Genomic DNA, 27,590 nt, shown 5'->3' with positions numbered 1-27,590 from the left:
GGTACTCAGCATCCTCCCCACTCATCAAACTTTACGGAAGACATAGATCTGCTTGGAAAGCAAGTTCAACAGCTGTCTCACACAGCTCCCAGAGGCCATTCAGTCACCAGCAGGGAACAAGCATCAATGGTGTTCGATACTGTGGTACCCACAACCAAGACTGGAAGCCAGGATGCAGGAGTACCACGTCAATCAACAAGATCCCCAACCACCCTGCTCTCCAAAGCCTGCCTACGGCCCAGGGCCTCTATAACAGCCGTTTCCAAATCCCTAGGAAGCAGTGACTGCACAAGCCCAGTTCTTTCACCCTCCCAAAATGGCAGCTTGGCAGGGGGAGGGTTGTCATGCCCTGATAAATGCCTGCAGGCCGGCACCAGGGTCTGCCATGAACCTGTGGGGCCACAATGTGGCCTGTACCTGGGGAACCTCCCACACACAGCCAAGCCTCCGTTTCCCTCCCTAGCCTTTGTTTTCATGTCTTTAGTGTACAGGCTCAGCAGGGCAAGGTCCCTCCCAGCCAGGCGTTTGCATGGTGGGACCCTGGCTAGGCGCAGCTGGGCTGGCAGGATGACATGGCCCTACCCAGGCAGCTGCCTCAGTGCTGGGGAGCTGGTCCCTCTTGCTGGACGTGGTCACAGTCTACTTTCCAATTATAGCATTTCAGGGCTGAGACCATGTTTAATTGTCTGAGTTTTATAAACATTAAATGGCCTTGGCTGACGCCCGAGTTAATGATCCCCTGCAGAAGCGACTTTGGCCAGCCGGCTCCCAGCCGGGCGCTTACCACACCCACCAGAAAGGGGCAATTAAAGAAAGACAGGAGAGGTAAAAACACAGAAATGCAACTTAAAAGATGATGCTGCATCTGAGGAAATGACATGCAGCTCCCTCCTGTCTGCAGGTGGTATGTGATGCCACCACTGAGCTGGGATCTCCTGAAGGCACTGAAGAGCAGCGGCTCTGCTCCTCAAACCCACCTGCCTACGGCAAGCAGCACACATTGCCCACACTGGAGCGCCCTCCCTCACCATCCCAGTGAGTGCCCAGACAAGGGTCCAACGCCAGCAGAATCACAGAATCAGTCAGGGTTGGAAGGGACCACAAGGATCATCTAGTTCCAACCCCCCTGCTACGGGCAGGGATGCCTCACACTAGATCAGGCTGGCCAGAGCCTCATCCAGCCTGGGCTTAAACACCTCCAGGGATGGGGCCTCAACCACCTCCCTGGACAACCCATTCCAGGGCTTCACCACTCTCATGGTGAAGAACTTCCTCCTCACATCCAGCCTGAATCTCCCCACCTCCAGCTTCTTTCCATGCCCCCTAGTCCTATCACTACCTGATATCCTGAGAAGTCCCTCCCCAGCCTTCCTGTAGGCCCCCTTCAGATACTGGAAGGCCACAACAGAAGACGTACAGCAGGGCAAGCACTCCAATTCCCCTACCATGTCAAACCTCTGCTTCTTTCCTTCAGGTTTTCCTGTGTCAACATCAACAAAGAAAAAAACAAAACAAAACAAAAAAAAACACCAGCACAATCCACCTCAAAAATGCAAACAGAATGAAAAAACCCACAAGGGTAAATAGCCAAGGCTTTTATGTTAATGCAAAAAAGTCGCTGACAGCATCAAAACAAAGGGGGAAAAATCTCTAGGTCAAATTTGCAACTGATGTAAATAAGGCTATTGAATTTCAGTGGAGACCTCTGACTTTCATACAGCATGTTTATATGTATATACACTCCCCTCAGCCCCCGGATGGCGGGGATGAATCTCGGCTCGGTGGTGTAAAGGACGCTGGAAGGGGAGCAGATGACACTTGAGTATGATTTGTACACCACTAGAGCGCCACATCTCTGTATCGAAAAAAACACAATAACCAAAAACACAACCAACCACCCAACAAAGTGGGGAAAAAAAAAAGTCAAACTGGGCGAGCACACAGCTGCAAGGCGGCCTGGGTAATTGTGCAATGCTGGGAACTCTTAGGTAGTTAATAATTATATTCAACCTTCGGTCTAGTTCCTAACAACACCCCTAGGCGTGTCGCTCTTACAGAATAAGGGCACACGCCCTGCTGTGTCTCCTTGCTTAACAGGAACACAAAGTACAGTAGTAGGAGGTGTTTCCTTGAACTCTGAACAATTGGACATTTAAGGATTAATTACTGTTAAGGAGCTTTGGACTGGCAAACACACTAACTCAGCTCTTGGCTGCGTCTCCCAGCCAAGTTCTCTCAGTCATCCTAATTAGACATTCTGATACCATCTTTAATTATATGATCTCACATGCTTGCTTTTTTTTCTGCTTTTTTTTTTTTTCCTTCTCTTACACTGAACCCATCTTCTGCATCATGCCAAGCAGGCAGAGCATGGAGGGGTGATCTGACAGCAAGGAAGGTCTCTCTCCCCACAACTTGCTTGGTGCAGCAGCCAGACTATGTACTCTTGGGAGCTCAGGTCGCTGGGACCCAAGCTCCATATGCTGCTGAAAACACCTCAAGTCCTTCACAAAAGGGAGGAAAGCATTGAGTTGACACAGCTCCCTTGTTGCTCTGGGCAAGATGGGACATATACTATATTTGCTGGTATTGACTGCAGCCTGGCTGGAATAATCCTGAGCTGAGCAGTATCCCACAACAGCAGGAGTGTGCACATGTGTATGTGCACGTGTAGATGCATATATGCTCTCCTGTACACACCTTGATCTTGTTAAAACAAGAGGAGGAGCACAGTGCCTTATTAATGTTTTTCACCTTTGTAAACACTGCATTGCTGGGGGGACACTCTTGTGTCCCAACATGCAGCACCCAGCAGTGCTGCGGGCCTGGCACCCTCCCATCTCCCTTGCCCTAGCGCCTGCAAAAGCTGCTGAAGCTGCTTCATATTCAAGCTGGTCCTGTGGATCTGAAACATCCTTCCTTGGAAGGAACCTGGCCACATCTGAGAGTCACTAACCCAATGTTGTCTTTGATTCTGTGCACTGCTATTTGCTGCCCACCCTCCTGCAGACTTCCCTTCTCCCAGCTGTAAGGAGGGAAGATTTGGGTGGTGTGCGTTCAAATGAAATGCTGCTCTGCTGAGCTGGAAACTCAGTATACCCCAAGGTCAGCTGAGGTTCACCACACTGAGGAACTCCTTAAATGGTATAGTCTGAAAAGCTGTCTCCTTTCCTCTTTGTAAGCAGAGCAGAGCTGAATGGGTGAGTTCTACAGGACCCTTTTCTAAATGTGCTGGACCCCCAACTTTGTGTGAACACAGAGACAAGGATGCAGCTGTAGTCTCCGTGCTGTCCCCAGCATCAGTCTGTTCCCTGAAAATGACTCCGAGAACCACCCCTGTCTCTACCTACCAGCAGAACAGGTTGGCCTCAGTGGGAAGGGTGCACACCACCCACGCTCGCCCCGCGCTCCTGGAGCTGGCAAGCCTGGCACACGTCCTGGCAGGGTCTCTACCCTGCCCATCCTCCTCTAGGGTATGGGTTAGCCTGTGGGCATAAAGGCTACTGAGTGCTTCACCACCTCGTCCAAAATCAGGGAGGAAGAAAGGAAGACTTTACTGTCCTAAGCAGGCAGCAGTACCCCACACAGGGAGGAGCCTTCTCCTCCCAGCTCCATGGCGTTAGTCACTGATTCAGAGTCAACATAATGGGGCCCAGATGGCGCCATTGATCCTGCTGGGCAGGCGGAGCTGCTGTATGGTAAGGATTAGTAATGGCTTTCTTCCCTGTGGCACCAGGTCACAGGACTCCCCTCTTCAGTACAGCCCTGTGGTGGAAACTCTCTTCCTCCCTCCCTGCCACCAGAAATGTGCCTTCAGAGCAGCTGCTGGTCCTGAGGAAGGGAGCAATGGCAGCAGCTGCACAATGAAATTCAGAGTTGCAGTCAAGTGAGGGGGGAAAAAAAAGCAAAAAAAGTGATGAGGCAGTCATCATGAGTGGAGGATAGACTTACCCTGGCAATCATACACTTAAGAGCCATTCCCTGGGAGGGTCCTTCCTCCAGCCCCCTAAAACAGGCAGCCAGTAACTTTCCATAGTCAAGGCATGACTTGGATGACCTTGAGTTGCTAAGAATTTGACTATAGCTCCATCTGCTCTATGCCATCACAGCACAATTGTGCTCCTTGTGGCTGCCTGGGGAAGGCCTGGTCCCCCCTCCACCATGACAAGAAGAATGGGGAGCAAGAAGAGCCTCACTTCAGGATGATCATCTATTCTTACTGCAGGTACTGACAGAAGGTCAACAGAAATATCCAGAGCTGATATTTTGAAGGCATCGCTCTCATTTCCTATTCTGTCCCTCTCACCAGTGTCACAGGCAGATCTTCATTTTCTCAGCTGCCATAAGGTAATTAGATGTCAGTATGGCCTCAGAACATTGTTCAGAGTAGAGATGTAATCAAAGTCTTTGTGGTTCATAAACACAATGTTCAATTTGAGGCTACAAAAAGAAGCTAATGTCTCACATCATCTCCTGTAGCAGCCAGGGAGGAGCAGAGGGTTGCAGCCTTCTAAGTCAACATCAACCTAGAACAAAAGCTACAGTGACCAGCTGTGCTGCTGCTCACTGCTGGTGCTGACCCTCTGTCCTAAGCTCTGGCTTTCAGGTATTGGAGTAGGGCTGTGCCTGGCTAGACCCCAGGGTGAGCTTAGATGTGGAGGGATCATGAATGCAGCTTTCCTTCTACATTACTGGAGACACTCACAGACCCCTGACATGTATCTCTTCTTTCAAGCCTACAGGCTGGCATCTGCTGCTCTATTCTTATTAGCATGAGACAGGAAGTTTCAAAACTAAGTTAAGTGCATTTCAGAGTAGTAATACGATGTAAGCAACTGAAATAGGAATTAGATTAATTAGAGCATGCAGTGCTTGAATAACTCAAGCTACCCAAAGGAAAAGAACTAACCTTTTAATTCCCTTTGCCCAAACCCAACATCATCTCCTGCTGTGGCTGCTCACACCAATAATCACCATCATGAATGTATGTCATCGTTTGGAGCCACTGATGAATTTTTCCAAGTCTGGGAGACAAATTAGGGTAACAGAAAGGGTGTGGGGGCCAGGAGCAGTGTCTGTGCTCAGCCGATGGACTGGGCCTGACCCATGAGCTCACCTAGGATCAGCAGCTGTAGATCTGTATTCATCTTTCCAGGGAACTTGTAAAACAGCTTCTGCCTGACAGAGGAAAAATGGTAGGAGAGCCTGCAAAAGGCAAGTAGACAACAGTTTTTGGCACTGCCTGTGAACTGGCAGAGTTGTACAGTCATTTGTGGGATGCAGGCTCTAGATTACAGCCATGTAAGGCCTGTCTTCCTCTCTTCCCCTATGCTAGTCTGTGGAATGGAGCATGCAAAATAATAAGGGAAATCTGACACTCACACTGCAGCAAGCTGAAAGGTTTACATTCTTGTCTGCCGTGATATCTTCCTCCCAGATTAGTCCTTATTTATTTGACCTCATGTACCCAGCATGAAAAGAGTTGATGTTTAAGACAGAGGAATGCTGGAGTTCAGGAAAGAAAATCACATGCTTGCAATATACTTCTGGACTCTGTGGAATCAAAAGAAGAAACACAGAATGGTTGAGATTGGTTGACACCACTGAATCCCTCTGCCTCTGTGCAAGCAGGCTTAGTTAGAGCATATTGCTCAGGATCATATCCAGTCAGGTTTTGAATGTCTCCAAGGAGAGAGATTCCACAAACCTCCCTGGGCAACCTATGCCAGTGCTTGATCACCCTCACAGTGAAAAAGCTCTTTTCCTGTCTGCTGTTGTAAAATGTGACCATTGCCTCTGACCTTGTCACTTGGTACTACTGGGAAGAATCTGACCACACCTACTTTGCTCCCTACCCCTATCAAGTATTTACACACTTTGGTAAGATCCTCCCTGAACCTATCAAAGCCAAACAATCCCAGCTTTCTCAGCCTCTCCTCCCAGCCTTGTGTTGCCTTCATCAAGGAAAATTTTCCTGAGGTGTCTTGGATCTCACTAGAATGGAATATGCATGAGAAACCTTCTTTTAAACCTCAGCCTGATGAGAAGGTGTCAGCAATCCATCTGTATTGCTCCTTGTGCTGACAGTAGCCAAGGACTACTGAACAGGGGGTCTCACTTGTGCCATGTGAGACACTGGACTCTGGCAGCTGAATGCAAGAGCTTGTTACAACAAACACAAAACTCTGGGGGGAATCAGGTCATGCTCCTCAGAAGCAAGACCATAAAGTGGTGTGTTAAAAAAAAAGGCATCATTTGTTCCACTTTGGGGTATCTGATGCAATAACCATGTCACAGTTTTCCTCTGTCACATCCTTCCCACATGACAGTGGAAAAATTGCTTCAAACCAGGATTCTGGATGCTCTCCTTTCCCCCACACTCCCACTCCAGCTTTGCTTGCCATTAAACTCTCCTCAGGTTTAGCACATGCTTATTCTTTCCACTGCTTGCAGAATTTCTACAATGTTCCTGTAGCTGCTGCTGCAGATTCTCGATCACATCTAAAAAAGATAAAACCAAACCAAACAACCTGCCCTACCCCCAAAATGCCATACAACAAAACAGAAAACACTAAACCACCAACCAACCAAAAAAAACCCCAAACAAAACAAAAAAAAAAACCCAACCATCAAACAAAACCACCACAAACAAACCAAAAAACCCTGAAAAATAAAAAAATCCTTAAAAGCCTTAATCTGAAAAGTTGTCCTCTCTGGCATGATATATTCAGGTGAGTCCTCTGGACTTTTTCTTGCCACAAAAGCTCTCAGGTAAAGCCTTCCCTCCACTGGACATTGAAGCCCAGACTACCTGCTCATGCAGCCTAGAGAGACCAACCACTAGCAGTTCTTGATACTTCACTGAGAAATGTAACCATAAGGAAACTCTAGGGGTGAGTCTCACCTCACACAAAGGAAGCAGGCAAAAGAGAATGAGGACCTTCCCTGAATTCTTGTACATGCTAAAGACATCATTGGGATGTGTACTAATCCAGTGGAAGAGCTTTTGGTGCAAGTGCCACTCACATTCCAAGAAGCATGGCAGATCTCCCAGTGTGACTGTGCTCACACCGTAACACACATCCTTCACTTGCATGACAAGGTTTAGGCATTGCAGCATGGAGGAAGGGTTAGCCTGCTTCAAAAGGAGGGGAAATTCCCTATGCAAAGTGGAGATATAAACCAAGATGAGGATGTCAGGGAAATACACCATTTCCATGTCAGTGTGGTAGAACTTAGCCTCCCACAGATAGAAGACTGGTGGAAAATGGTTTTCTCTGCTGTGTAATTTCATCTTTCAATAACAAATTATAGTAACTGCTGTGGACATTCCAGTGTCTGTGAGCTAATGATGACAAAAGGGCAGTCTCAACCCACCAGTGCTGGGAGGAAATCAAGTGGGAGGCCTAAACCTCACAACCAGCATTTGCAGACAAGAAACATTAAGCTTTTTGGAGGACGCTGTCAGCAAATAAGAGTTAAGGGAGCATTTCAGATTGTCAGGAGACAAGCAAGAACATATCCTCCTGTTAGCCCTTTTTTAAGAGGGGGTGGAAAGGGAATATGATGCCAAAGGAGCCGGTTTGACAAAATTGAAGGTGAATTCTTCTGTGCACCAATATACTGGGAAAGCCCTTCATAAGGCAGGAAATCCTGGAGGCACTCCCCTTTGAGAAAGCTTGTGTACAGTAGAAGATCAAATGGGGATTCCCCCCTGCCCGGGGGCCTGTGGAGATAGATAAGGAGAGATGACACTTTTGGGTCCTTTGACAAATTTGCCTATAAATAGAACGTCCCTCAGAATAACTGCTTTTTCCTTTAGCCCCGCCAGGATGACTGCGATTCGCAAAACCCTCCCAAATGCTCTCCTTTACCTCTTGTGTCATTCTTGACCCCATGGGGCACCCTAAGGCTGTCTCCAGCTCTACAAGCCAAACCTATATTGACTTCATGTCAGCTTTCCTACACTATGGATTCCTGACTGCTGAGCTAACTTCAGACAGTCATGTGTACACATTCCCTGTTCTGGTGACTGACACTTTCAGCAATCCCCATGACTTAATAAATATTTTCATACACCAGCCACATAACCTACTCCAATATCTCTCATAAGCTTCCCAACAGCATTGTGAGAACACAGGGACCAGCAGGAAGACAAAACAGACATTACTCTTAAGGAAACCTATGAGTAAGGAGCAGCTTGGCCTGGTGCCAGCTTGGCTAGCCATGACTCGCCCAACATCTCCTCCACACCACTGTTTAACTTGAATATGACAACCTCCACTTCTAACCTGGTGTATCTGGGTTCCTTCCACTCCAGACACTGCACCTTTGGCCAGATGAGCAAAGGAATCCCGTTTTAACCTCTTCCCTACTGTGAGTGAGGCAACCACAGTCTCCACACCACATTTTCAGAGCAGAAGCTTTAAGTCCTGGCCAAGGAGATGGATTTTAAAACGTCACCTCAGCACACACTTTCGAGCTCTATCTCCTTTTTGAAGCCAAGAGGAAAGGATCAATGCATTATTTGCCTTTTAGCCCAGGTCGTCCACTCTGCTAGACTCTGCCCCATTTACCATTGTTGCAGCTAACAGCTGTCTGGATTGCAGCTGCTTCAATGAAAGAAGCCCTGAAATGTGCCACAACCCGGCACCTGGCAATGCTGTACCCATTTTGTTCATATTGAAGGAACAGGCAAGCTTTTAATTGTTCATGGCAAAGGGAGCTTTTTAATGACTTCAATTAACAGAGAGAGAAGAACTCCAGTTAGCTCTTGCTATACAAAAGTGTCCACAATGTCATTAAAACAAGATTTACAAGTGTCATAACTCTCAGCAGCATAGTCAACAATACAGCCAATCATCACAACTGAGCACCAAGGGAGAAGGGGGAGAACATCACACCACTCAGGAACTGGAGGAAAAGAAAGGAGTTATGAGGATGGGAGGTGCAGAGGAAAAAAGTAATCTTTTCTTTTCACTCTAAGTTGATTTTATTCTACAAAATGCTACTCAGTTAAAATTGTAAAAGCAAAACCATTTAAATATGTTCTTTCTTTCATAGCAGCGAGCTTTCTCTAACAAGCTTTTTGTTTTAGTGCAAATACTGTAGGCCTGTAATTCAGTAAAATAAGAACAGGAAAGAGAGAACACCAGAGAGAATGCTTCAGAGCTGAGATTCTCCAGGACTGCAAGAATGAGCAAAGATGGGTCCCAATTCAGCAGTCATCTTTAAGAACCTCCTTGGCAGAAACCTTGTCATTGCAGACAAAAAAAAATAGGGGGGAGGAGGGGGGGAAGAGAGAGCCATGATCTAAAACTTTGGGGAGAGGGGGAAAAAAAAAAAGAAAGATAATGGTGCCCCCAAACCTTCAAACCTTCATTAATCCTCATGGTTGCTTATTAATGATTGATTTCACCATCCCACCTCCGACACTTGCTTTGCAGCAAAGAAATGCTACTGATGCTTTCAATTTGCCCCCAGGAGAGTGGAATCAGAATCTGGACCTTTCTGTATCGGAGGATCTTAAAGTAGACTTTAGTGACACTAGTAACTTATCACTCTAATAAAGATGCACTATCCCTTACTGATGTTACTTTGAACTACACAGTATATCAAGATATATACAACAGTTTATCCTCTCACTGAGCAAAAAACAATTGGATACCTATTTTCTACACATTTTAATATGGTTTTAATATCAAGTAACCACAAAACAAGAAAGTGGAATAACCCTTTAATCATACAGGATAGAAGGGGGAACAATTAAGTAAAACAGGGTGGGATTTTATTATTATCATCTTGTCTTCTGAGATTTGTCCTCAATTCCACCTACTGTCCACAGAGGAATGATAATGCATCTTTAGAAACACATCTCTTTTTACATTTTATACAGACAATAACAAACCCCAGAATATTTTATTTAAAGGATAATAATTAAACAAACAAAAAAAATCATTAGCCTAAAAAAAAAAAAAAAAAAAAAGAGATTGGAGTATTCTTAATGCTTTATTAATATCCAAGTCTTCAACAGAAAAAAAAAAAAAACAAAAAGATGTAAACATGATAAATAAATAAGAAATAAAATGTAGATTTATCCCCCCCCCCCCCCCCCCCTTAAAATGTTTGACTCAGCCTTCCTAATGAAAATGAACTTGTAAGTGTTATAATAAGATTTCTTACATTGCAGAAGTCTGGTTTAGAATTTTAAAACAAACAATGGAAAAAAAAAAAAAAAAGGAAGGAAGCAACAACCAAACACCAGGAATTTGAGTTGGGAGAATGTTAAATTAATGGCAGACAGCTCTGCTGGAGCGGGCACAAGATAGGTGCCTGCCAATAAATAAGATACCAGGGAGGAGGAGGGGGTGTTGCCTTAGGTTTGTTTTCATTTTCTTGTTTTCCTTTAGGATGAAGGCCAGGTGGATCCTACATAGAGTAAGCAGCAAAAATTAAAAGGTTCAGATGAACTGAATAGATTATTTAAATAATAATTATAAAAACACAACAGAGAGCCACTGTCCCCAGCATGTTGGTCCCAAATCCCATTACATCACAAGCAGTCTGAGACTTACCCAGTCTCCACATCTACATGAAAGGAATGGATGAAGGCAATGCCACAAACTGGGGAAAGGGAAGGAAGAACAAGGGCAAAACTGGAATGGCAAACATCACCTGGACGTTGAATGTTTCCTTCAATGCAACTGCTACTGCTCCTCCCAGTTTGGCATCAATTAATTTAAGATATTATTAGAGGCTTTGTTGGGCCAGTCACTAGGGGGTTGACCCAATACCAGCTGAAATTCCCCAGGCCCTTTTCTGTTGACTTCAACAACTCTTGGTCAGATGCTAGTTGTAACAGCTCCTGGAACCCCAATACACGTAGAACATGGAGACACCACATCTAGAAACTGGAGGGGAAAGTACACGTGGAAAACACCGTTTTGGAGATGGGGAAGACAGTGAGTTCCCAAAATGCACATCAGAAAACCTGAAAAGAAGAATGCAGGGCCAAACCAAAGCAATGACAGAGATCAAGTTGTACCTGTCTGCCAGCAAGTAAAGTAAGACTGATCTCCAAAATACAGAAGGCAAGACACCAGTGATGCCAACACAGACATCCTCTGAGAGATCTGAGGGATGAAACAAGCAGGCACAAGGTGCCTAGGGCTTTTTCCAGATAGTAGAAAAATAATCCTCTTGTCTAGGCAGCTTCACACGGCTCCCACCAGTATCACAGAACAGGAAAGGGGACTGTCCTCTCATGTCTTTGAGAAGGTCAGTAACAAGGCAGTGGGCAATGACCAGCTACAGCTCTTTTTGGCAGTGATTCCAGTTAGCAAAAGCAAAGGTATGTTTTTGTTGTTTCATCAAGAGTTAAACTTACTCAGGCTTGAAAAGGAACCTGACTTTCTGAAAACCATAGGAGGAATGTTTCTGATCTCTTGAGACACAATCATCCTGATCATCTGGCCACAAAGGTAGCTGTATCACCTTAGAATTCACCACTTGTCAATGCTGTATTCTGCTCAGAAATGGGCAGAAATTACATGCAGGGACACTTTATTGAAAAGATTTAGATTCTCAATCCACTTTGGCTCAAACAAGCGTCTGATAAAATGGAGACAGAGAAGCAGCAGTTTCACCTAAAGTGGTAGCATCTACATAAAACCCTACGGAAATAGGATCCCCTGTGCTAACTACAGAAGCTTAAAATCTGCTTGATTAGAAAGGAAGGTTTGGTCTTCATGTAAGAACAAGAACTCCTTTATCAACGTTACTTATTGTGTAAGCTCAATTTGAAACCTCTGGTACTGAGGCAGCGATGGAAATGTTTAAGCAAGAAAGAAAAAGCTTGACTATTAATCAGCTTTATGAAACACAAAGATCAATCCTTTCTCTTTCTGGCAGGTTTGCTAAATAACTAGGTTTAAAAATAATAGTAATAAAAAAAGCAAAGACTACCTTTAGAACTGAAGTAATGTCCCTTTGAAATGATTCAAGGAATGGGCAGTAGCCAGGGTTTCAGGGAAGCCAGCCCTGCTGAGTAAACATCCAGTGGAGTTAGTGGGGACTCCAGCAGTGTATCATCTCACAGGATTAGTTTTATGTCATATCACATTTCTCCAGGTCCAGCCTGACCATGAAACACCCTGGTTTCAGTTGAGTAGAAGCAAAAAAATATAATCTCACACCAAAATAAATAGCTGCCATCACAACTTCAACAGGAAGAACCAAAGAACTGTCTCCTAAGTTGCTTAGCTGGCAAGCTGTGTTGATATTAACAGGAATTGAGCTTGGATCTAAGTGGGACTAGGTTACAGACATTACTGCTTTCAGTAGACAACATCAGCACTGGAGAGTTTGTGCCCTCTTTGAGCACTTAGTAGCAGCAGCCAAACCCATAGGCTGGAGAAGACCCAGGGCTAAGAGAAGAGCACTCTGATTTCTGTTTTGTTTTCAGGCCAATGAACCCCATAAAAACTAAATCAATTACAATGCAAAAAAACCCTCACCACCAACACCACACCAAAAAAACAAACCAAACAAACCCACCATAAAACAACAGAACAAAAAATAAAAGCCAAAGACTGAGGTGCAAATAATGGAAGTCAATTTTCTTTGCTGACACAATTTGTCATTCATAACCAGAGGTTATCAGAAGCTCTGTTCTACTGCAGAGAGGTCATCACTTTAACCATGTCATTCCTGACTAGTCAGGAGCACCTTGTGGCTTGTGCTGTGCTGGAGGTTGGACCACTGCCTTCCCCTCAACCTTGGAAATCTCTGAGCAAACAACACCCGCTAGTCTCAACTGGTGGATGTATCATGCTTGTTTCCCAGCAATGAAAAAGCCAGGAAGCGTGCAGCCAGCTAATCTTGCCCTCTTAACCACTGCCACTCTCCATCCTAGATTTATAGGAACATGGTGCCACCTCTTTTTTGGTAGCATGTTCTGCAAATATAGCCAAGAGGAGGGGAGGATTTACTGACAGGAAGAGATCAGCCTCTGAGTCAGAAGCCCTGATGGGGAGAAAGATGCAATACTCCCGCTACAGCAGGCAGCCCAGGAAAAGTAAACAACATGAAGCAGATTAGATATCCACCAAACTGTGGTAAACCCCTGCCAGACACTGGTAAGTGCCACTCCAGCAGCTTTTCTGATTCTACTTTGGCCCTGAGATGCTAACTTGGTTTTGGAGGAGCCTAAGGGGATAAATAAATCTACATGTTAAAAAAGATTTTCCATGTGAGCCTCCTGCTGCCTCTGCTGTCTCAGTGCCCCAGGACAGAGTTATGGAGCCCTCAAGCTCCTTTTGGTCACCCCTTTCTTGGACCTCCTAGCCATCTCCCACTCCTGCCTTGGCAGGCCTACACGTTTCCCACAGCCTGTCCCAAGAGGAAGAATCCTAACAAGCCTGTAGAGTTCAGACCAACTGGATGAAATGTCATGGGATTGACAACATTGGAAATAAGCACAGAGAGAGAGGGAGAAGGAATGAGAGAAGCTGTAAGATCAACCAGAATGATCTAAGCACAGAGCACAACTGATCAGATCAATTCACAAAGGAAAGGGACGACTAGCAACTGTTGGCATCTTGTTTTTACTTAAGGCCAAGAGCGCTCCCCAAGTCCACTACAGCCATGAAGAGGTTTCCACAGGCAGTCCCTACAGAGGCAACATCACCCTTTCCAAACAGTCTTGGCACATCAGTCCCACCCTTGCCATTTCCTGCCTCCAGGGAGCTGGTGTTGGTCCTCGCTCTCCTTCCTGGAGCTGCAGCACTTCCCCATCCTTGTTCTTGCTGCCCTTGTGCTTGAACGATCCTGTGCCTGTCTCTAATCCCATGGAGGGGGGCTCCCCCATGGTTCTGGTAGGGGATGCAACACACTGGCAAAATGGGGGGCCACAGGGGAATTACAATGCCAGCAAGGTGGGAGAGTTCAAGGAATCTGAGGACTGGTCACCGCTGCTGCTGCTCCTCCGGTGAGCTTTGGAGCAGGACTCAGATGGAGAGAGAGGAGACTCCTGATCCAACACATTAGGGTAGGTGAACACCAAGTTGGAGGACCCAGGAGTGATGGCTGGTGTTGAGGTCACCACAATGGGAGTGTTGAGTGCCTCCTCCCCATAAAAACCTCCAGCAATGCTGATGGGCTTAATGACAGACCTCTGGGCTTTGTCAAGGACCAAAGAAGAAGATGGGATCTCTTCCTCCACAGGCTCCTGTTTCACAACCACGGCTCCACTCGCTCCAGTCCTAACACTCTGGAGGCTGCTGGATGGTGGGCTCCGACGCTCCTCAGGGCTGATTTTGCACACAGGGCTGTGAGCCACCAGCATAAACTCCAGCTTCTCCTTCTCCTTCTGGAGCTCAGCAATCTCCTTTTGCAGCACTGACTTTTCCTCCTCCAACACTTCAGTTTCCTGCAGATAAGAACATGAAGTAAATATCAGAGGCTCGGGAATTGTTCCTCACCTGGAACACGGTCATCAAGTCCAGACCCCAGATGGCACAAGCAGATACATCCCAGACTCTTCATGAGCCAAGCAGGCACCAGGTCATTGCCAGCTGTGCATCTTGTTGCTCATGTGTCTACCAGTAGTCCATTACCAGACTTTGCCAATCTAGGGGTGATAAATGGTTTTCTCATGAGCTTGCCTTAATTTTCTCATGGCCAGCTTCTACTACTGTTTGGCCTGTGACTTTACCATTCTCCCTTGCCTGACAGGCACATTAGCAAAGAGAACTCGGATTGTGTTCGTTAAGTAACATTCTTTTCACTTAGAGGAAGTGTAAAGCAATCTGGCACCTGTTTCAATTTTCTTTATTTCTTGGAATTTTCTCTTCCAGATTAGCTCTGACACTTGTCTGACTTGTGAAAGTGCCCAATGCTTTCACCTCCAGTGGACCATACTTGGATGCTTCTAGAATTAATACATTTACTTTTCTCATAATCACATCACACTGATGGCTCATAGTCAATCTATGAGCAATCATTACTTTCCTGTGTGAGGAGCTCTCCACTTCACAAAAAAAAAAAAAATCACTCTCAGTCCTTCAGGGGACAACCTCCCAGTTCGCATTCCTCTCTCTATTACCTTAGTCATGACAAATCCTTCAATTCTTGCTATAGGAAAGTCTGCCTCTCCTACACTGAGAATACCTCCCAAATTTGAGTCAGCAGCATGTTTCACTGGTGTGCTTTCACTTCTGATGCTGCCCTTGTTAATCAGATCATCAAATAAAACCTGCACCAGGCTGTTTTTTTAAGCAGGAGCACTGAGTCTTCCCTCCAACTTCTTTCAACACAACTCATCCTTACTTCCTCTTCAGACAGTCCCTTACCCACCATATGTTTCTCATACTCATCCCTACCTTCTCCAGCTTAAGTACTTGTTTCCCCCATGGCACCCAAACACCTGTCTCTGTGGTGCTCCCTTTGTGCAGGATATCAGTCACCCCCACCAAAGAAACATTAGCCTAAAGTATGCAGCTTTGATAGGTACACAGAACATCTGCCTCATTTTCTTCTGCTTTCAGATGATCCTATTGTCTTCAGTGCTTCTGTCCTGCACTTGAGGCACACAGCAACTTTATTTCCACATAAGAAGGCATCAGAGGTAAGGAGACTCAGTGCTAGCTGAGAGGCTAAAACAAGATTCTGGGCAGTCAGCAAGGAGAATTTAGGCTCTTGAGCTTCAGGCCCAAGCGCTCACCACTGCTGATGTAGGAGCAACATCCCTGGGCATCCTTGGAAGGGGAAGGTGTGTGTTTTATATAATTGTCCTCAAACATGTTAATGGAAAGAGAGAAATGCCCTTCAAACTGGTCCAAAGGGTGAGTGACAAGGAAGGGGAAACGTATGCAGAGCACATACCGCCTGGAGTTTCTCTGTTAGCTCCCGACGCCTGTTACGACACTTAGCAGCTGCCAGCTTGTTCCTCTCTCTCCGGATCCTTCGCTTCTCTTCTTCCTCAGGCGACAGCTGTGGGCAAGTGCCAAGAAAATCTACAATCAGATCTGAGCAAGGCATTCCTTGAAGTTTGTGAGGATTTAACCACAATGCAAAGGAACAAGGCCTGATCCAGCAGGATGCTGAGCACTCCTCTTCACTGATGTCAGCACAAGATGAAAGCACACAGTATCTCTGCTTGCACTGGGTCTTAGCAGAAGGATGAGGGGAAGATGGAGTGGGGAGCAGAGGGAAGATTGTGTAAGAGGACAGTGAATCTGCACCAAGGCCAAACAGATAAAAGATGCTCTGATTGTTTCACAACTTGGGTGGTACATTAAGCAAAACCAGAACATGATGTTGTAAGTGCCTCTTTCTTGAAAGAAAATATCTGCTGCTTCCCACACAGAAATAGTTATTAGCTTGAAGGTCGGGGATGAGGTGGAGGGGGAGACAGGGAAATCAGCAGCGCTCCCATGAAGTATGTGAAGCAACAATGATTTATACCACCCAAAAATCTGACCTCAGATTTTTGAGCACTCAAGCAAGATAACACACTGTGCTGCTTGCATCAGCAGGCAAGGCTCTAGTGATATCAAGGGCTTCCTGAGGCTGACATCTTCACTGATGTAAATCAGGAGCAATTCCATAGAAACCTATAGAGTAACACTCTTGCGAAACTAGAGGAAGTGAGCAGAAGCCCACAAGATCTGGTCAAGTCAGGCCCAGCTTTGGGGTTTGAGAGGAGGTTTTATAAATTCCAGCAGTGGCAGATAGGTTTGCACCACTGCCATAGCCTGGGAGCAGGTACAGCAGCACGTGAAGGCAGCTGGCATGGCCCAGCTCACTGCTGCGGCGCACAGCGCACAGGAGTCAGTGTCAAGAGACTGCCAGTGGTATTCACAGCACACGCTTGGCCATGCATCCTCTGCTGCAGACTGACCTCATGCCCTGCACTTCAGCCACGCTGGCATGTGCTGCAGGGGCTTTGGCCTGGTGACTGCAAACAAAAGTGAAACGAGCACCCTGCAAAGCACGTGTCAGATCTCACATAGTGCCAGCGGAGAACGGAAAGAAAAAACCTTTTCATAAGAGCTTTCACTTTTTATATCTTCGGGGCTGTCCAAATAACAAATGAGACATCTAACCTTTTCCTACATTTTCTTTTCAGTGTTAGTTTTACTCTAACCTCATTCTGGTTTGTTTTGGTTTGCTTTATTTCCTTAATTTCAATCTTTGCAGTTTCAGAGCATTTACTTCACCCTCTGGGCATTCCCCTCATTCAGTTCTCGGGGTTTTTTTTTAGGCTCTGGTTGGTGCCTGCAATTTCACCTGCACACAGCATGAGACCCTGCATGCACACTGAGCAATAGAACCACTTCCAGGACTTCAGGAGACAGCTTCTGAGCCTGAAAGCGTTTCTATCAATAGATCACGGCACTCTGTCTTGGGGTGGGGGTTACCTCCACTGTGCTGGGTGGCAGCCAGCGGGGCTTTGGCATATTCCCCCCAGTAGGGAGTCTCTGGCAGGCACTGCTCTCTCTGCTACGGCTCTGCCTGCTCACTTTCCAGCCTGTATGTGTGCAGGCTTAAAATGTATTTGCACACCAGTATCCGCAGTACAGGAAAGTGTTAAGCATGCACACAGATTCTGTGCTGACTTGGGGTTTCTGAGTACAGTTTTCAAGAGCCCCTTCACACTTTAGAAGCACAGACCTCATTGAAACATATTGGGACTGACATTTCTCTTCCCAGAGCCTTTAGTAATTTTTAAACTATCTGTCTTGGAGGCTGCGCTTTGCAAGAATCTCACAGAGGAGGCTGAAGCCCCTAATCTGGATGCGTTTAACGTTATGCTGGGGTTTAAAAGGAATATTCTGTCAGCGGTTGCTGGACTTGTTTGAAAGCAGTTGGATTTGGCACTCTTCATGCCCCCGCTGTACACATTATCTGTAGCTTGTCCAAGCCCAATACGTGCATTCACTGGCAGAAACATTCATCAAACCAGGCTTTTTTCATAAAGTGTTACACAATGTTTTCCAAAAGGGCTCTCCGATGTGGTGTTCAAAGCACCAGCAGTGGAAACCTGAGCCAAAGAGCCACGGTAAAGCACCCGGGTACTGCCTTAGCATGCGTCTAATCAAAAGGACTTGGCTTTGAATGACCCAGAATGTACGGCTTGCAAACAAGCCACGGGCCAGGAATTGCTTGGCAGGCGTCCTTCAGCAAATAGCTCTGAACAACAAATAAAACAGAGAGTATGGTGATCTCTTCACGGCCAATTTGTGAACACAGAGGCAGCATTTGTCAAATTAGTTGTTGCTAATTATTCCCCCAGTTCTCCTGAGAGCTTCCCTGGCTTTGGACACCAGCCCTGCACGCAGGGAACCAGGAGGTAGCTCCGGCTGGGAAAGGGCTGGCTGTACCCAAACCACCACAGCTGCCCCGTCATTCCTTCCAAAACCAGGCCCTTCGTGCACCCACACCAGCTCCCCACACAGAGGTACAGCTCACTCTGGACAAGGGAGTTTAACCCCTTCCCTGCCTTTCACATCTAATCTAGACAGCAACTCCACATAAAACAATCACAGTGTGAACCAAAATAGATGACGTGGAAGTAAAAGCAGGGCTGGTGAGTCTTATTAGAAACAGACCTCACGCAACAGCATGTGCTGGAAGCACTGAGGGTGTGCAGTGCCTCTCATTGCACTGCTCTGCAGCGACCCACACAACTGCTGCTTGGGAACAATTCAGGGACATCTAGATTATTCAGAATTGTTGGGGTTTTAATTTTTTTAATTTTTTTAAAGATACCAGCCTATCAGTGCAGACACTGGAGACTCCAGACAGCCCTGGAGAAGGCTGTTTCATACTAAGAGGAGATTGACAGGGCTGAAAGGATTTCCACAATATGAGGTGACTGCACAGAGTCTATTGCTCTGTCCAAGAACATGATCCAGTGTCCCATCTTGATAAACCCATTGGGAGGGTGAGCACAGGGCAGAAGTGGTACAAGCCACCCCATCCTAAGTATGAGAATGCCACTGGGCTGAGAGCAGGAAAAAAACAATCTCTGCTCATGGGATTCCCACATCCCTCCAGTAAAAAGTTTGAGTGATTGCATGTCTCTAGTGGGAAGATGGATTTAAACCCCATTCTTTCAAGATGCTCTTGCTACTACAGTGGAGGTCCTCCCTGCACAGCACTGCCTGGTATTGGTGATATCACCCAATATTGAGACTGGAGCAGCACTAGCTGCCACAGAGCAGATATAAAACACCAGCTGACGTAATTTTGGTGTCAGATTTGTAAATGTTCTATATTAAAAGCTCCTCTGCTTGCTCAGAGGTCTCCTTCTGCCTGGAGTGTCAGAGACACTCAAACCAAAACCCAGGGCTTGACTTCAGAGTTTCACTAGTTTTTGAAACTGAGCCATGATGCAGCCCAGCAGTGTAAAGCATTTGATGGAAGTTGGATAAGTCTGGCCATACAATGAGGAAGCAGCAATAAAAATCACCCTTCAGCTTACACACTACACCCTGAGAAACCCTAGCATCTGTACAGCTCAGGAGGCAGACCTCAGTGCACCCCCCATGGGGCCAGGAGATCCCAAGAGAAGTCAGGGTGGAATCTCTTCATGAGTTTTTGAGGCACTCTCAGCCGCTCCCCACACTATGGTTACCTGCTCATCTCTCCGTCTCCGGCCCACTGTAGTCCCGATAGTTTTGATCACACCGGGTCGCTGGAGGGCTGTGTGTCCGGCTACCGAAGACAGCGGTGGCAGTGGATGGCTGTATGGGTGCGAGCGAGAGTAAGGGCTTGACATGGAGGTGATGACAGTGGGCTGGACCATCCACTGCAGGTCTTGGCTGGTTGTGATGGCGTTGATTGTAGGGATAAAAGCACTGCCTGATCCTGGCATATCTACTCGAAATTTCTAGGATGAAAAGCAGTGGAGAAAAGGGAAAGAGAGAAGAGAGAAAAACTGTCAATGAAAGCAGAAGATAAGCAACTATTCAGAAACCAGGCAGGCCCTCAGGAGCTGCACCAGTGAAGATCAAAGCAGCACCTGAAGCAAAGGCACTGATTGCTGGTGCCTGTGCAGCATCCTAGACTGCCCCTACCCACTGCAGCCCCTTGGAGAATGTGCCGGGCCCAGGTGCTTCCTCTTCAAAGCAGCCCTAACCTCTCCCAGCCTCCTTCCTCATCCTCCCCACACCTCCCCAGCACCCCCTACAGCAGCCTCCCCTCCTAGGCAGCATCCCCACTGCCACTGCCTCCTGCCTGTGCCCACTGCTCCTTCCGGTGTGGAGCGAAAGGGGAATTAAGGAGTTTCTAGAAGCAAAAAACAAAAACACTTCTCTGCCAGCCCAAAGAAAAGGAAGAGAAACTTCACTTCTGAAACGCCATTACCAAGCAGAGCAAAGCTTTCTTCTGCCAAAAGATTCCCCGGAAATTCAGGTTCAATCAGTACAGGGTTTGGTACCACAAGAACAGCAGCTCTCTTCTTGTTCAGTGGTTGTGCACTGGGCACACACAGGGTGAGCAGCCCGGCCCTGGGATGGTTACGTGCGAGGATATGTATTTTAATAGCAGCCTATAAAATAGGTCTTAGGATTCAGATCGGACAAGTTCCCTGCAGCTCTCTGCACTGTCTAGACAAAACAAGGCAGCAGTAAAACCAAGGTAGCAAGTAATGATCTCCTCCAAAATACATGTACACCTTGTTTCAGACAGAGGTAAATCCATCTGGATAATATGCTGGCATTAAACTGCAAGGAAAACAATCGCTTGTCCCCGGAGGGGGAAGCAGGGGAGAAAGAATGCTTTTGTCTATGCTGAGCTGCTTCAGGAGCCTTTCAATGGTTGGACTTGGTTTTAGATACATGCCATACTCCAGCAGTCACTGCACAAGGGACAGGTCCTGTAGGACCATCAGCCATCACTGCCTCAGATTTGTGAGCCTCAAAATGACCCCATGAAAAATGCACATTCTTGGGTCAACAAACTAGTTTCCCAAAGCAGACAGGCCTTGCATCAGCCTGACCTCAGCTCAGGTAAGCGTCCCAGATAAGGGACAGCAGTTCAACACAGATTTCCTTTTTAGGGTGTGCCTAGGCAATCACCTTAAAAGCTTTGTTAAACCAAGGCTACAGCAAATAGTATTTCACATTCTGATAGCTACAGCATTTCAGAAGCCCAGATGCCAGTACTTGGAGATCAGGAGATCCAGTCTGAACATAGACAAATGCTGACTTATAGCTTAAAATCCAGCAAGAAAGGACAAGAGAAGCAAAAAGTGAATGAAGTTAAACAAGTGGGGGAATTGCACAAAGAGAACACACTGACACCAAGACCTTTGCAAAAGACCCACCAGAATATCAGAGAGTCACCTGGAGCTCAAGTCAAACACGACCTCAGCGTACCCCACATTTCAGAGTACAGTCAGCCTTTGTGACCACTCTCAATTAACTACAGAGGCCCAGAGCTGCAAACTGTCAACACCACAGAGGAAATTACATGCACAACCAACCCCCTTCTTTGCTCTGCCCGATGTAAGATATGATTGCACAGTGCAGGAGAGAATACCTTGGTGCCTCCACAACCGTAATAGAAAGGGACCCTAACCTCGCAAAAGGAAGGAAGTGCAAGACTAGTTGAACCACAAGTGCCCAAGTCAATGGACACAAGTTCTGCTTCTCGTTCCACAAGTGGCTTCTATCATGGCCTTTACCTACCTGTGCCACCATCACTCCTGTACACAAAAAAGCAGAGAAGACCCCTGTCTTCTTTGCAGGGACACTAGAAAGCTAAGGCAAAACATCTGGAGATCTTGCATTTCAGAGCCTCCAACACCCAACCGCATTCAACGACCTGCTAAAAATTCCCATCAGAGGCTGAGAGAATCAGATCCACCACCCAATCAGACACCTAAGTTGTAAGTGTCTGACAAAGATCAAGCTCCAAGTTATTGATAAAGTAACTACTCCACTTGTAATCACTCCTATATTGAAAGTAGTCTTTAACACTAGTGGAAGTCTTCTGGACAACAAAAGGGAGCTGCTTGGTTCAGCCACATCCCTTGGTAGCTCCATGGTGCTTGTTTGCAGAGCTAAGAGATCTGCAGTCCCTGTTTGTGCTGTGTTCCATCTCTGTCACTAGCTTCCTTTCCAATCCTTAAAAGTATGTTCAAAAACTCACTCTGTATTCTGCATTTTCCCCAGATAACTAATGAAAGGACTTGCTGTTGCGATAGGCCAAGTCTTCAGATATGGGGCACTCAAGCTACCACTGCTGCTGGGCTTTACAAACACTGCTTCCTCACTGGTCAGACTCTCCCCACATACCTCGCTTTCCCTGCTGGGACACTGCACTGGAAAAGATTTGCCATGGCAAGTGCGGCTGGCCTCCCATGCTCTACCCGGTGGCCATCAACTCTGCCCCCTGGAATGCTACTGGTTTCGGCAGCAGGGCCCCAGATTCCCTGCCACCTCCCCTGAACAGCCCTATGACCACTGGCCTCTTCACTTTGGAGCTCCAGCTCTTTCCCCACAGTCCTGTCCAAGCTTTGCTTTCCTCATTCCTCCTCCCCTCAGAGAGCTCCAATCCCCCTGCCAGCCTGGCAGTACTGCCTGCCCTCATCCACCTCCCCATTTCTCCACTTTACAGAACCTCTCCAACCATTTTCTCACCCAGGACACCCAGAGCTCTCCTCTCATGACCTAGGAGAGGCTCCTGGAGTTCTCGGTTCTCCTTATCTACAAGGAATTCAAAGCACTGCAGGGCTACACATGCAGCACATGCTCAGCCATGAAGCTTCTGCTCTCCTCTCCTAACCTAAGCAACATACAGATAAAGGTATCATTTAAAAAGAAATCCAACAACTGAACAACAGAGTCCTGTTATTGAAAGTGCCAAGAATTGAGGTCAGTCTCTGCTCTGCCTTAAAAATAAGGAGTTGGATGGGAGCCTCCCCTAGTCCACAGTCAAGAGTGTCTCCAGAGGAGTCTTGCCACAGGCAGGGACAGACTACATTAGCAGGTCACAACTTAGGAGCAGGGGCAGCATAGGCAAATTTCAGGCATTGGCTCACCAGTTCCCTTCTCCAAGTTAAAGAGGATTTTCTATCCCGTACCCCACTGTATCTCTGCTCCCCTCTAGACCTTCACTTACATGTGTAACTGCAAGTGCTAAGCAGCACCAGAAACCAATCTAGAAACAAATACAAGGGCCATGGAATAAAACAAACTCGGCAACGAAACCACCAAAAAAACATCCAGATCTTTTACAACTACTCAGCTATCAAATACAGGGTGTATAGGATATATACCACAATAAATATAAGGTCCCTAATGGCTTTCTACAATGAATAACTCCTCTAAGGAGAGCTGGACACAGTGCTAGGATATTTGAGGGGAAAGTCAACCAGTCTGAAGAGTATACAAACTCTTCCCATTAAAGTCTATGTTTACCACATGGCAAAGTCAGTGATTAGGAAAATGGCCTGACATGCAACTTAAAAATGTTTCAGTGCTGTGTTGCATGGGAAAAATAATTAAAAAGCATCAAAGTTTTGGCTCAGAGACAGTTTCCACTTAAACATGTGACTGATGCATCTTTTCTTGCTTTGGGGGGGGGGAAAGGGAATAATAAAAAATTATTCTACGATGCGTATTTTCTGTAGGGATAAACCCCAGCAGATCTCCAGAACCAGCAGAACAGCCTGACTGCAAAGGCAATACAATCTACAACATCTGTAAGGATCAAGGGAAAGACAGAGCACAAGGCCTTGAGAAATCTCCCAGATTCTTAAAGAAAACATTTATGTTTTTGCTAAGCCAGCATCCTGCTCAAAGCCCTGATTCAGATAGTAACCCTAGAAACTGGGGTCCGGCCCCTCTATCAAATGCCATAGATGCCAGCTGCCTTTGAAAGACTTGCAGCCCCAGAAAATAAAAAGGGGAAAACCCAGTTATCAGTCAGACCTCGAGAGCTCAACTCTTAAGCAGCGCTGGAGTTTCACCGCCTTGAATCCAGTGCAGCTGCTGAATCGGCGGAGGAAAGGGAGCGCAGCTTGCCAGGCGTTTTCAGCGTCTCGGCTCCCCGCCGCTCCCCCACCTTGTCCTGGCATTTACTGTTAAAACAGGGGATAAGCTGGAGCCGAGCTACAGCCCCTGGAAATCTGGATCCGCAGCCCGCAGAGGGCACCAGCGAGATGCGTTTTGAGCAGGCGGGGAGCGGCGGCGAGTCATTTCTGGTAAAACTTCTTTAATGTGAGGAATGTCACGGGCTGGTACGGCTGGCAAAGTTTAAAACCGGACCTTTTTTTTTTTTTTTTAAACGATCCAATGATTTCTTGATGTGAAGACGGCAATATGCTCATACTGCCAGTTCGCTCATACAAGCCACACAAGAACGAATAATACTGTGAGAAGGGGGAGAGTGTGGAGGGGTGTGGGGAGCAACTTTGAAAAAGCTGGCTGGGCCAGCTGATGTAAACAAGTTATGAAATAACCCAGGTTTGTATAACTGGTCCGATTGTGTAATGCCTTCCCCAGAAGTGGCGGATTTAGTTGATGGAGGCATATAAGCCATTTCGAGATATTTTCTTAAGGAAAAGAAAATTAATGACCCCACAAGCCACCTGACTAGGCTTCTAGGTCGGTCGAATTTACGCCGCTTCCACAGGAAGCATCTGTTATCCTTCCAGCGCCGTCCGGCTGCGGGAGTTTGCGGGGGACCGAACAGCCGACTGGCGCCAGGAGCGCTCCGGCGGCTCCCAGGGAAGGTCCTGCTCGGGAAAGAGCCATCACCAGCCGGAGATTGGCCGGCGGCTCACGGTAGAGCCACGGAGTAGTCGGGCAGCGGGAGGAGCGGAACGGCACACCGCCGACCGTCTCACCGGTGGGAAAGGCAAAATTAGTGTCACTGCCGAGGAGCCAGTTTAGGGGAGGGGAGAAGCGGAACGACCACTTCAGCTGTTTGAAAAAGCCCCAGCGCGCTTCAAGCCATCCCCGGCGTGCGGCCGCAATAGCGCCTTGAAAGTAACTCAAGTGGCACCTCCCAAAGTCCCAGGGAAGACGCCCAAACTGTTGCGAGCGAGCCTAGCACAGAAATGAGGAAAGGCCGGCAAACGGAGGGACAGAGAAGCTCCCGACGAGAACAAAAGCAGGAAAAAGGAAGAGTCGGATGCTCCCGTGTTATTTGTGTTACCGGCCTCGGAGAGGAGCTGCCCTGCGGAACCCTTCAGTTTCCGAGCTGGTCCCGGCCCGCCGCTGCGGCGGGTCCCGGGACACCAGACGGGGTGTCCCCACCGCCACCCGCGTGCCCTGCTCTACCTCGGGCCGGGACGGTGGAGGCATCGGGCCGGTCACTGTCTCACCGAGCGTCCCCACTCGGGGCAGGCCGCTGCCTCCCGTGGCACTCCGGGCCCCGAGTGGGCACCGACCGGAGGGCAACTCCGCTCAACGTCCCTCCCGCGCGGGTCCCAGCAGTCGCTCCGGAGTAGACAGGCAGGAAGGAGAAAAGCAACACGGCGGCGGCCCGCCGGCACCGGCTGAGCCCCCGCGTACGGCGTCTCTCCGCCGGGCGCCCGCGCCTTCACTGTGGAGGAAGCGCCGCTCCCCGGCCGCCGCTCCCCGGGCGTGGCGGTGAACTCCCGTGCCGGGAACGCTCGCAGAAGCCCCCGGGGGAGAGGGGCAGCACCCGGCCCTACCTGCTGGGCTGCGCCGCTGGAGTAGTTCTCGGGATGTCCTGGGGAGCCGCTGCTGCCTCTGGAGGAGGTGTCGAAGTTCCCGGGGTAGTCCTGGTACATGGTCCGAGGTCGGGCCGGGGGAACCGCGTCCCCGCCTTCCCGCACCGACACCCGCCGCTCCCTCGCCGTCTCCCCGCCCCCTTCTCCCTCCCGGCCTCTTCGGCTCTTTTTGCCTCCCAACGTTCGCCGCGGAAAGGCAGGAAGAAAAAAGCTTTGGAAGGAGGAGATGGGGGGGAAAAAAAGTAAAAAGTTTCGTTTGTTTTTTTTTTTTAAGGAGAAAATAAAGAGATAATAATAACAACAACAAAAGATGCTCAGGCGGCAGCGAAGCGCCGACGGGACAGGAAGGCTCGGCGGCGCGGCGGGAGCAAAGCCGTGCGCGCAGGCAAGCGCAGGCAGTGAACACGCCGATGTCCGCTCTCCGCACTGCCCGGCGTGACTCGCCCCGACGGCGAAGCGGCCCCGGCCCCGGGGGCTGCAGGCGGAGCGGTTCTCCTCCGCCTCCCCCCTCCTCTCCTCCTCCCTACCACCGTCCGCCCCTTTTCCTGGCGCGGGGAGTGAGTCAACGCCGGGTCTTACACCCCACGGCTCCCCCGGTAGCGCGAAGCGGGAGCTCCGCGCACCCGCAGTGACTCAGAGCAATGGCATCGCTCCGGCCCCACTCGCTTATTATCCGCCCGCCGCCGCACCATGTGCACTCGCACACGTCAAACCCGCGGCGCACCGGCCCCACCTTGCCAACGCGGAGCCTCCCACCTGCCGCCGCGCGGGGGGGGGCGGGACAGGGATCGCGATAGCCTCCTCCGTGTCCTCCCCAACACCGCCGCCGCTTCGCCCGCCCCGCCCGGACCCGCGTTTCGCGGGTCCGGGCGGGGCGGGCGAAGCGGCGGCGGTGGGAGGTGGGGCGCAGCGGCCTATTCCCGTCAGGCCCCGCCTCCCCCCGCCCTACTTGGTCCCGTCCGTTGTCGCACGTTGCCAAAAATGGTCATTTGCGTCGCACGACGCGAGCGCGGGTTTCCTTGCCGCGGATGACGCGTTGCGAGAGGGATTCCCTGGCTCCGCTGCCGGGATTTAAAGGGACAGGCACACCGCTGAAAGAGCTGGGGTGGGCGGCTTTTGGGAAACGGGGAGCAAATTTCGCCCCACAGACCGGCTTCCCCCTTCGGGGAATTGGTACACGGGCGGGTGTTCAGTCCAAAATCCCGGCAGGGGGTTAGATGTCGGCCGAGGTACCTTGGTTCTTGGTCCATTTTTTTTCACAGCGGTGGTAAACAACATCTTAGACTGGGCTGGTTGTCATGATTTTAATTTCTATTTTGATTTTTATATCTTTTATTTATCGTATTATTATTTTTCTTTTGACATTGGTATTATTCATAATAATAATTTATCTATTTCATAATTTTCTTCCCTTCCTCCCCCTGGATTTTTACACTGGACTCCTGAATTATTTTTTTTATTTTTTTTTAACTGAACTCCTAGGATCTGCCTGCAGAGCCACTTCAGGCTTCCAAAGCAGAGCACAGGAAGAGTAATAGCCCTAGGCTGCCCTGCAGCCAAATCTCACAGGGCAAGGACCTCACAGCCTGCTTCAGGTGGCTATGGCATTTCCAGGTCACTGACCGGCACAGGCTGGAAGGTGGCAGAAACAGATAGAGCAAAGCCATCTGCAGGGAGAACATACGCCCTTGGGTGACCTGCAGTGACAACAGCAATGATGCTCGTTTACAGATTGCTCAAGCGTTGCTGTTAGACCCAAACTGTCTTTTCACCTTCCCTGGATGATTTGCCCAGCCCTTAGTGTGTCCCTTTTCCTGGTGGGGAAAAAGAAGTCATCTGAGTTCAGGCTATAAAATCCCATTTAAGCTGTCTCATGAAC

At 48.2% G+C, this 27,590-nt stretch overlaps 1 protein-coding gene across 2 annotated transcripts; it reads right to left on the bottom strand.

The window, feature by feature from the left end:
- Window positions 1-10,106: 10,106 nt before the first annotated feature.
- FOSL2 (FOS like 2, AP-1 transcription factor subunit) lies at window positions 10,107-26,546 on the bottom strand. 2 transcript variants are annotated; one of them, XM_068158820.1, is made up of 5 exons: window positions 26,445-26,546; window positions 25,673-25,922; window positions 19,640-19,894; window positions 15,883-15,990; window positions 10,107-14,428 (listed from the first exon to the last, which is right to left on the bottom strand). In XM_068158820.1, exons 2-5 carry the CDS (start codon window positions 25,769-25,771, stop codon window positions 13,919-13,921), a joined length of 972 nt encoding a protein of 323 aa, XP_068014921.1. In that variant the 5' UTR covers window positions 25,772-25,922; window positions 26,445-26,546; the 3' UTR covers window positions 10,107-13,918. The 2 variants fall into 2 exon arrangements, with proteins under 2 accessions (XP_068014921.1, XP_068014922.1); XM_068158821.1 differs by lacking the exons at window positions 25,673-25,922; window positions 26,445-26,546 and adding an exon at window positions 25,296-25,596.
- Window positions 26,547-27,590: the final 1,044 nt, after the last annotated feature.

The sequence above is a fragment of the Melanerpes formicivorus genome, unplaced genomic scaffold (assembly GCF_026170545.1).
Source record: "Melanerpes formicivorus ecotype bairdi unplaced genomic scaffold, bMelFor1.0.p_v2 SCAF_43, whole genome shotgun sequence".
Lineage (NCBI taxonomy): Eukaryota > Metazoa > Chordata > Aves > Piciformes > Picidae > Melanerpes > Melanerpes formicivorus.
Note: the sequence above shows the minus strand (reverse complement) of the source record. Positions and strands in the feature narration are given on the sequence as shown.